Genomic DNA, 11099 nt, shown 5'->3' with positions numbered 1-11099 from the left:
GAGTGAACTGGATGCAGTTTAGCTGTGGCTCAATAGAGGGAGTAGAGGAGCTGAGACAGGAGCCAGCGAGAGAACGTGTCTGATTAAGTAAGTGTTGTGTGCGCGCACCGGGAGGAGGGGAGGGGTGGGGTAGGGTGGGGGGTGCCTCTAGCCGCTCCACCCTCACTTTGTCAGCAGGTAGAGAGCGTGATTGCAATCCCAGGGGGGGGAGTCAGAGCTAGAACACCAATTACAAACCGCAGGCTTCCTGCTCTAGGGAGCTGATCCAGAATTGTCTTTCTGGAAGGGAAGCACTCGAATCCTTCCGAACTTTCCAAGTCCATCCATGATTCAGAGATACTGCCTTCTCCCTCTGGGATTTTCTGTGTTTCTGGTAGTGAATTGTTGCTGATGTGCTTGCAACCTTGCTTCTTTTCTCTTTCAAGATTTGATCATTTTATATGCTGTTCGGAGAGAAAAAGAACTTTTGTTAGGAGATTTCGGGAATGATTTTGGATCTTCTATAAGTGTTTTTAGAGTTCTTGGAGACAGTAGCTCTCATCCTGGAGTAAGTTTCTGCCTTTGATCTGCATGGATTATTTTTTCAGGCTGCGGAATTTGTTGGCACCTACCTGTAGTGTGGGGCACTTGGTTTGGTTTGCAGAGTAAGAAGGTGGAAGAATGAGCTGTACTTGGTTAAGCAGTGGAAACCTTTTTTGAGCAGAATCTATAAAAGCATAATTGAATTTGTTTCATCCCCGTGGATTGCAGTGGGCCCAACAGCGCAACAGGTTTGCAGATTTCTTTTGAAATTCTTTTTTTTTCTCCCGCCTCTGCCTCAGCAAAAGAAAAGAATCTATTTAACAAGTTCTTATTCAATTGCTTGTCTTTTCAGCACTTATTCTGAATACTTTATAAGATTTTTAAACTTGACCTCAGAACGCAGCGGGCTTTGTGGGTGAAGTGCGTTTATATTTACTTAAGGGTGCACATTTTAGAATCCTTTTCTGTATACAAAGACCCAAATTCTCATATGTGCCTAGAAATAGCACAGATCTACTCTACTCAGGCTTACTTGTGTTTTTTCAGGGTGTCCTACTTAGAGCCTGTGACTTATCACCTCTCTACTCCCCCTATCTCTTATTCCCCACCCCCTCAAGGAATTTGAAAACAAGTTAGGAATAATCTTTTGTTTTTCTTATGAACCTAGAAAATTACAGATTATAGATCTGGATATTAAGGTAGTTTCCAAAAGCATCTCATGGGAAATTAAAGTGGTTGGCATTCTCAAGCTGGAGAATAAAGTCTGGAATCTCTAAGAGAGAAAGAAAAATGGAGATAGAAATATGATTTTAACTGGGAAAAAATTAGAGAGATAACCTTTTCAAATATTCTAATTTTTAAAGTTGGAAAAGGTTGTGATGCTCAGGATTATGCTCTAATATGTGAAGATATGTAAATTAGCACCTAATTTATAGGCAACTTTTGGTAGAACACAGAAAAATTATAGTATGTCCGGGTTCATGAAAAGTATATAAATTCAGTGGGCCTCAAACTTTGACTACACTGAAATAACAGGTTAATGTGGAAACTTCTGAATACTTGTTGTAGCATCTTTGGACATCCCTCAAAGTGTGACCTGAAATTTTGTTTTATTATTGTTCCCTCTCTTCCCCCATTAAAAAATAAAATCTTCTTGTAGTCTTTAGTCATTTACTATTGACACGTTTTGTGGCTTAAAGAGGGCCATCTCTTCATTTTCTGAGCTGGAGTTTTTCTCTCTCACCTTTGATGCATGACCTTAGCTTTTTACTTTGCCTTGTTTGGTTAATGAACATTGGATTTAGTGCCTCAGCAACTTGATACATATGGAAGTCAACACCAAGTGATCTGATAGAATAAAAATTCATGATGTGACACTTAATCTCAAGCAAAGTTGGAAATTCCAAAGAGAAGTGGTGATATCTTTACTAGTCATAGTGAAGATGGGAGAAAATGACATACCAGCAGCAGAAGTGGGCTAAAAACATCCTCCTGTCTGCCCAATCAGGAATGCTGCCTGTTTTGGGGAATATACTTTAGAGAAAGGAAGGGCCAAAACTACGACTTGGCTTTCTGAAACTGAAGCATAAATTCTCTTCTCCTCCGTTTGTCTGGATCTGAGAAACCCGCATTTGGAATTAGCTAGTGGAAGCAGTATGTATGGCCAAAGTGCATTGCTGCAGCTGGTAGCATGAGTGGTGGCCACCAGCTGCAGCTGGCTGCCCTCTGGCCCTGGCTGCTGATGGCTACCCTGCAGGCAGGCTTTGGACACACAGGACTGGTGCTGGCAGCAGCGGTGGAGTCTGAAAGATCAGCAGAGCAGAAAGCTATTATCAGAGTGATCCCTTTGAAAATGGACCCCACAGGAAAACTGAATCTCACTCTGGAAGGTGTGTTTGCTGGTGTTGCTGAAATAACTCCAGCAGAAGGAAAACTAATGCAGGCAAGTATAACTTTATTATATTTCACTTTCCATCTGTTTGAAATATGCCTTTTTCCTGTGGTCTCCTGAACAAAATACCATACAAGAAAACTTAACACTGCTTAGCTTTCTATTTGTTCCATTCTAAAGCACATTCTTATGTTATACTCAAGAAGAAATATATAAATCCTGTATTTTAGAAGATTGTCTGTCTGCTTATTTTTAACTAGTATTGTATAGCCTTTTTAGATACACATAAAAAAAACCTTTCAGAATATTTAAGTGATATATTCTGTGCACTATTTTTAGATAGATGAAATTTATGGGCTTGTATTTAATTGGCCTGAGGACTGTACTTTACATTCTATTTAAATTTGAAGTGAGCACTGAGGGGGTTGATTTTAATGGTCAGCAACACCCTGAAATTCTAGAATGCCTTTGGAGCATATTTGATTACTGTGTCACTTTTAAATTTTAGTCAAGCTTGAGTGCTACTACTGACCTTATACCACGTGTGACACCCTATTGCTAAGCCCAAAATGGAGAGGACTGGATTACAAAATGGACACAAGGTGCAAACCTGCCTCCTGATCACTTTGGTCTTGTCCACACATAATCATCATTTTCAAAAATTTAAATTTTACATATGTGTGTTATTGACCCACAAAGTTTTTCAGACACATTTTTGCAGGCTTTCAGGCTGTGAATTTTGTCTAACTCATTCATAGCCTGTTCTTTATATGTTGAATTTACTAACTGGCTGGGGCCATAGCATTTCATAGACCAGTTGCTCATTCCTCATGGCGAAGACTGAGCCTGAAGGGCTGTACCTTTTTAATGGGCATTCGACAGTCCTACTCCATAAAACGATGTTGTTTATTGATGAAAATTTATTTTATAAACGTACACTTCTTGCTCTAGCTCTTGGATACAGGTTAGAATGTTCTTAAATATGATCTAAGCATCCAAACTCAGATTTTTATTTTGTAATATGAGCAGGCTGTGAACAGAACCAAAGTATTGTATGCATTTAAATTTTTGTCTACTTAGAGAAAGAAGGTAGGAAAATGAAACAAATTATAGAACTCTTTTCAAAACACAGGTTTTTAAAATATATGGTTTAGTGGTTCTTCATTATCACTTCTTAGGCAATAATTTGAAAGCTGGGATAAATGAAGTAAAAGAATTGGGTGAAATGGAAGGCTGTGCTATTTAGAAAAATAAACAGGAAGAGTGTTTCTGAAAAAAATGGCATAAGATTTTTTGGATGAGTCTATCATTTAATTTGGACTGTAAGATGGAATTAGGAATAAAAGTTGAAATCATAAATTATTTTGAATACAGCAATTGGAAAGGAAACTTCGTTCCTGACCTTGCCTAGTTAATACCCTGAAGCATGAGTTATGTGCTCCATTTTAATTTTTACCATAAATAATTTCACTATAGAGCCATATTTTAGTATCTTGGAGGTCTTTGAGAGCCACAATAAATTTTATGCCTTATTAATGTCCTGTGATAGCATGTTCAAGGGGTTAATCATACATTGCATAAAATGGTTTCCTCTTTTATTTTAAATCTGTTGACTTCTATTATCATAAAGCTCTATGTAAAGTTTCTGTGTTTTCACAAAGGAAAAGGTAAACAAGAGGTACCAGTAGGCATTTTCTTTTCCATTCATTATTTTATTAATCTTTATCATATCATCTCATTCTGCCCTTTTTCTCACTCTGGCAGACCTCGCTATCTTGTTTTTTGTTTTTGTTTTTTCAACTATTAACTGTGAACCTGTCAGTATTTGTTTCTGTACTTTGTGAAGAGGGAGTCTCACTGAATCTTGGCGAGCACTTTCAGACTTTACAGTGGACGTAGTTTTATGTCATTGGCAGTGATCAGCCTTTACCTTGTCTGTCCACATATGCTTCTTCTAGGTCAGTAACAAATTTCTGCACTCGCCTTGTATCAATCTCTGGATACGTTGTGTTGGTCCTGCTTTATTGTTTGTTAATCAATTTTTAATCCACAACAGTTATTAAATTTTCTAATTTTGGTGTATGTGCTGCCGAAGCAAGCACTACTAAATTTTCTTAATAACCTCATTTGAGAAACCTTATCTCTAAAAACAAAAAAACAAGTTTTAAATTATATATGTCAGTCTTTGTTTTTCTACTATTTGATTAACTCTTTCAAAGAACTCTGGTGTGTTAGAGACACGTGGTTTACAGTTCTAGAATCTTTGCTGTTTGTTCTTTATCAGATTACACTACAACTCAGGTTTACTCAACTGTGGTTGACCCAGCCTTCCATTTAACTGAAGTTCTGTTGATATCTCCTGGAGTTGTGCTTTGCTGCACTTTAGCTTTGTTGGCAGATATTTATACCCTGGTGTCACAAATCTAAAGGCACTCTTCTCTACTGGTTTTGAGGAATTTTGAATAATTCTATGTATCCTTCTACCTATGAATTATTCCAGCTGCCTGTTAGGATTGGTTGTCTCCAAAGATCAGCTCTTTGTAAAATTGGGGGTGCTGTGCACTGGAAAATGTAAAGGTATGAGAAAGTGATTTAAAAAAAATAATAACCTTGTGGTTTCTGGAATTCTCAGAGAGTTTCTGAAAATTAGACATTTCTTCACATTTTGCTTAATTAATTCAGGATATGCACAATTTCATAAGAACCAAATTAACTGGATTTTCATTTATATTACACTTTTGATTTTCCTTAGACAAAGGGAGACATTCCTTGACAATATGCCCTCAATTTGTTTAATAATAACATAGACCATAGCATTGCTTCCAAAATAATCTCGCTTGTCTCATCTTCATCTGATGGCTGTATATTCAAGGGCATTGAAAGTCAAGTTTGATGAATTTTTGTCCAGATTCTTATCCCTCACTCTGTGCTTAGGTTTCTCTTTGCCAACAGTAATCTCTGCTTTATAAGGTATATTCGAAGTTTCAAATTATAATACTCTTCTAAACGTATTAAAAGAAAGTCAAACTAGAAGATGAAATGTTGCCTTTGCTCTATTGCCTTCTATTTCTAAAGTTCTCTCTTTTCCATTTCAAAACTTCCCATCTTAGTCCTGACCAAATGATATTACTTTCCTTTCTGTTTTGCCTGAGAGTTGCTTCTTGGCATTATTATACATCATTTCAAATCCTTGTGCAGGTTTGCCATTTTCTTTAAAGTATCTAATTCTTAGGTTTCCCCTACATTTGCCAAAACCTTTATCTCTTCCTCTTCTCTGATTTCCTTCTACCTTTTTTTCCTTTTGTTTCCCACTTAATTTGTATATTTGGGTTAACATTCCTCTGCTATTCTGATCAGTGTTTCTCTTTCTAGCCATCAAAAATCCAGGTCAAGGAAATTTTCCAGATCTCCTAATTACTTGGCGGTGACTGATAAAGAGGATTAAATGATAGTAGTTACAATTTCTTACAATTTTTATTTTCATTTGAATATATTCTTTTTCTCCTGGTTTATACCATTGTAGGGGGAAAACGTGCTAGAGCTTATACATTGTCAAACTTCCAGTTTTTTGGTTTGTTTACCTTTTATCAATGTTTGTTTCTATTACTATTTCTAGTAACGTTTTTGCTATTACTTCTAAAAATGGTTAGTCTCACTTTCTTTCTCAATCCTGTTCCTTATTTATAAATATTAGTTAGAGGGACATTTCAAAATTAATCTTCTTTCTTCTCAGAATAAGGATCTTAGTGTAGCACAAGAAAGGTCACCAATTCTTTAACTATCACACTCTTGCTGCTCGGCTGGTTGTCCCGGATTTTTTTAGACTCCAGAATAAGGTTATGATGAAGATTAGAATGTACTGCCCTGAGGCTTCACACCTATAATGGGAGCAGTGGTAGTTTAGCATTTGGCCAGTAGCAATGAACACCTCCTGGACAAATTCCCCTTTGCACGATGTCTCTGCTTGCCTCTTAATTTTACCTATTAGTCAACACGTAGTTATCCCATCTTTGCATTTTTACTTTATTGGTAGTCAGGGCCTGCAACTTTATAATTAAAGTTTTGGTCAAAGCCAGAGAGACAAAGTGACTAAACTGCAGCATAAGGGACTTGACTTTTAATTCTGACTCTGCCACTAAGTAGTTGTGTGATTTGGGACAAAATAGTTTTTGCCTTTTTATGCTTTGGATTCCGTGTCTTTGAACTTGAGGGATTGAAATATAATAGCTGCCAAACGTGTGCTATATACTTTACATGTATTAGCTCATTGAATTCTTATAATAACTTTATGAGTAGACGTTCATTGCTTTTACTTTTTACGTTTTATAGATAAAGAATCTGAGGATTAACATGTTAATATCTGCCAAGGTATTAGCTAGTATTAGCCAGTAAGTGACATAGCTGAAACTTGAACTGTAGAGCCCATGCTTTCCAGCTCTAAAATTCTGTATATCTGAGAATGCCACCAATAGACAGAACCCCAGTGTAGGCTTTGTATAAATAACTAATTTACTTCCAGAGCAGAAAGTAATGAAAGCGACGAGTACCATTTTCTGAGGTTGACCCAGAGTACACAATATCCTACCACCTTCTAATAATCTCTATATTTCTTCTATTTCTCTCATTTTGCATTTCACTTGCAAAGAATTTCTATTTACTCAGTATCTCTCTTTTAACATAACATCTTTCATTACCTTACACTTCATCTTAAAACAGTCTGTGGTAAGTTATCTCATATAGGAACCTGAAATTATAGACTTCGAAGCAGCATGTATTTATTTAACTGAAATTGCTCAAGTTAGAGTTCCTTAGGTGCAGAGATTTCAAAGTAGGTTTTGTGATTTTGCTTTGATGCCAGCCTTTAAAAGAAGTACAGAGTAAATATTCAAGGTACAGTCAACTCTTAGTTATTTATGTCAGTGGAGGTGCAAAAAATCCAATTAATTAATAATTGACTTTGGAATGTGGTCCAAAGTACACCGTCAGACACAATTCCTCTGTGTACACAAATGTTCTTAGGTTCGTGCCTCCCATGATCCCAGCTCGGAGCCTTCTGGAGTTGGCTTTTAGAGCTTTCTAGACCGGACTGTTGTTAGAAGCCTGGCACCCAGAGGAGAGAAAGAAGATGCAGATATTTTTAATGGTGTACTTCATGTGTTTAAATCTAACAAAAATTTTTAAGTTCAAATTAGTAAATCTCTCTAGTTAATAGGAGGTTATAAATGAGGTGTGCCTCTGGTTGTTTTGCCCCTCTCAGGCTATTTAGTATTCATTTAGCAGATTCTGGGGGTGGGCATTCCCTTCGATTTGTAGTGAAGTATGTATGTATGTGTGTGTGTGTGCAGTAACTTTTTTCCTAAAAATTAGCTATAATTTACTGTTTATACAGTATTAAAGGTATTCCTGGAGCTCGTGGTTTTGTTTGTTTGATTTTGTTTTCAGTATAAAGTCTTTACATTTTGTTCACTGGAAAGAGTTTTTGGAACTTCTTTGTGCTTCATTTTTCTTTTATTACCTTCAAATTACTAAGTACAGTAGAAACAAAAATGTTATAAATGAGCAATGTGTTATTATAAATGTCTTGTCAGGAACCAGAATTGGTAGTGGGGTACTGTTAGAGCAGTGTGTGAGAACGACGTCCCATTGAATTTATGTAGTGACTGAGGCAGTGTCTTAGGTGTAGTGGGCACTCAATAAATAACAGGATGCTGGCGCTGAGCAACTCTGAGGGCCGAGAGAGAACTCTTGGATGAAACGAGTTTATGTCACCACATTTTAACATATGTTATAAGAGCTAATATTTCGAGTGTTTGGGGTTTGATATAGCGTGCTGTGTTCCTTTCCACTCCTGACTTACTGACAGCCTGTTGTCTCCTTGATTGCTACTTCAAAATCATAGACATGGCTGTAATCAATATGTTTGAGGTGCTCCTGTATACAGCATTTTTACACAGCATTTCTTTAGTTTAATAGATAGCTCAACTCCTGCTTTTTAGGAAATTCTGGTTTTCCCAGAAAGATTTATAGGGGTGCTGATTTTAAACCCTTGATTGTAAAATATTAGCGTACAGTAGTTACCCCATCTCTGTGGAGATATGTTCCAATACCCCCAGTGGATTCCCGAAACCGTGGATAGTACTGAACCCTGTATATGCCATATTCTTCCATATACATTTATACCTATGATAGTTTAATTTATAAATTAGGGATAGTAAGAGATTACCAACAGTGACTAATAATAAAATAGAGTAACTCTCACTCATAACTATAAAAAATTATGTAAATATGTTCTTTCTCTCTCTCAAATATCTGACTATACTATACTCACCTGTTTTCAGACAGTCGTTGACTGTGGGTAACTGAAACCTCAGAAAGCAAAACCACAAATAGGGGAGGCTACTGTATGTCCAAAGGACTTCACCTTAGTCCTTAAACTTGTGATTCCCAATTCTGTTTTGAGATATCCTAAAGCAGTGGTTTTAAATCTGTTGTGTGTGTGTGTCACAGGCCCCTTTGAGAATGTGGTAAAAGTTATTGACCATATACACAAAATAGACATTTACTTAATACACACAATTTTGCATAACATCTCAGTAAGTTGAGAAATTCTCTGAGATACGTCTAGAGATCTAAAAACTCCAAATTAAGAGCTGCTATCATAAAATAATCCCAATTATTTCAAGAAATGAAACCAATTTCTCAAAACTAATTTTCCCTCAGCTTGCTTAATTTTAAAAGGATTTGTGTGCATTACTTGAAGTCAGACAGACAACAGTATTATGACAGAACTATAAAAAAGTGGCCTGCCCTTAGATGAAGGAACTCTGGAAGTAAAAATTGGTGTCTAACAAAGATCTGCTTATGTATAGTAAAGAAGTTCTGCTCCCCAAATACAAAGTGAAACTGTGCATCAATTCAAGAATGTTTACAACTCTTCAGCGTTATAATTTCACTGAAACACCCATAACAATAAAGGATATTTTACTAATATGTTTTGATATAGGTAGAACAATTGTGGCTCTATGGGGTGTATTTGGTTACTAAATTCAGAGAACAGAGGCTGTAAAACAAACTATAACTCTGGTTACTTTCCACCTCTTTGCTTTCTACTCCTTAAGTTCCATTGCTTTCCCTAGGGTAAGATTCCTTGGGCCCTTAAATTTCTGTTTGTTCTAATGGAAAATTTTGTATATGTATATTTTTATAGCTGAGGTTTGTTGTTGCTTGCTTGTTTGCCTTTAAATAACACATAAGCTTCTTTACATACTCTTTTATCTGGGTTCTAAACAATACAGTTCATGGATAAATTTTGTTTTATTTTGCTCTATACTTTTTAATATATTCGAGTTTGTGTTTAATTTGAAAATTTAGAAACACCAAAATAATCAAAATGATTTAAAAGTTAAGGTTTTTTAAAATTGTAAGCATGAAGGCCCACATTATTCTTTAAGATTGGAAATTAGGTTATTTAGAAATTGTGATCACTGAATCTAATGCAATGGTAGTTGTTCAAGATGGCAACATAACTATCTTCAAGACCACTCTTTGCTTGTTTGTTTTTAAGTCTAGAATACTTGTGTTAAGATGTAATTTGGCAATAATACAACTGTAATTTTAAATAGCACATTTAGTCATATAACTATCAGTTTTGTGCATGCTAATATATCAGAAAGGGTACTGTTGTACTTATGTAAATATATGACAATTGAGAAATACTGTTGCTATTGTTATTTCTCTAGAATAATTTGGATGAGACTGAAGACTTCATGTTTTATGTCTAGTAACTATTTCCCGTAAAATGATTACAGAGTCTCGTTCTTTTTTCCCTTCAAACCATTTTCTACAGTCTTGTAAGTTATCTAATCTTTTACCTGACCCACATTTTATGTTCTTTTATTTTGATATCTTCTACTTAGAATCACATTGATTATCTTCCTTTAAAATTCCTTTTTTTTTTTTGACGGCTGGCTGGTATGGGGATCTGTTACTTTAAACTTCTTGTGGCCAAGTTTCTTTAACTTTGTGAAGGACTCTATTGGCCTTATATTGGAACTAAGTCCTATTCAGTTTTCCATTTCTAGAGTAAAATATGGTTTTGGTAGTGGCGAAGGGAAGAGGAGTAGGTATTCCATTTGTGAAATATAATCATCCGCTTTTAAGCTCCAAAAAAAGCTAGTCCAGTCTTTTCATTTTACAAATGAAGAAATGAGCCCAGAGAGATTATTGTTTGCCAGTCAAAGAACTGTCAGTCTGCTGCTATATCTTACTGGCCAAAATTTTTAGCAAAGTTTGTTTATTTACTTTAAGCTTTATTTTAATCATTGCAGGGAAATTAAAAAGCAGATGTTGGCAGAAATTTCCCCCTGACATTCCATTAAGAAGACATCATAGACTGCTGCTGTAGAATCTTTCCTCTTTGATATCTAGTCAACTAGAAGACAAACTTTGAAACAAATGAATGAACAAAAAGTACTTTGCTGCAGTTTAGCATTACTTTACATGGTGCATATGTCATTTATTCTGCCGTAGAGTCCCTGCACACCAGGTGGTCTGTAGTCCCAGATCATCTCCTCAGAGCAGTGGAGGCACTGTGTGAAGTCTAGGCTGAGAACCTTTCCAAGACTCAAGGCCGCACTGGATTCCCTGGATGCCTTATGACATGGTTCTCCTAATGCATACCAAATAA

The 11099-nt window shown here is 36.1% G+C and overlaps 1 protein-coding gene across 2 annotated transcripts in view; it reads left to right on the top strand.

Annotated features, from left to right (window-relative positions):
- The first annotated feature begins 453 nt into the window (after window positions 1-453).
- Window positions 454-11099, top strand: part of RNF43 (ring finger protein 43) — a 56051-nt gene continuing 45405 nt past the window's right edge. The window contains exons 1-2 of one of the 2 annotated variants that reach the window (XM_063111396.1): window positions 454-547; window positions 1827-2464. In XM_063111396.1, coding sequence (XP_062967466.1) covers window positions 2213-2464 — 252 coding nt within the window. In that variant the 5' untranslated portion in view covers window positions 454-547; window positions 1827-2212. The remainder of the gene's footprint in view (window positions 548-1826; window positions 2465-11099) is intronic. The other variant, XM_063111397.1, reaches the window with a different exon arrangement.

The sequence above is a fragment of the Cynocephalus volans genome, chromosome 10 (genome assembly GCF_027409185.1).
Source record: "Cynocephalus volans isolate mCynVol1 chromosome 10, mCynVol1.pri, whole genome shotgun sequence".
In the NCBI taxonomy this organism is placed as follows: Eukaryota; Metazoa; Chordata; class Mammalia; order Dermoptera; family Cynocephalidae; genus Cynocephalus; species Cynocephalus volans.
This window is presented reverse-complemented; position numbering and strand designations above follow the sequence as displayed.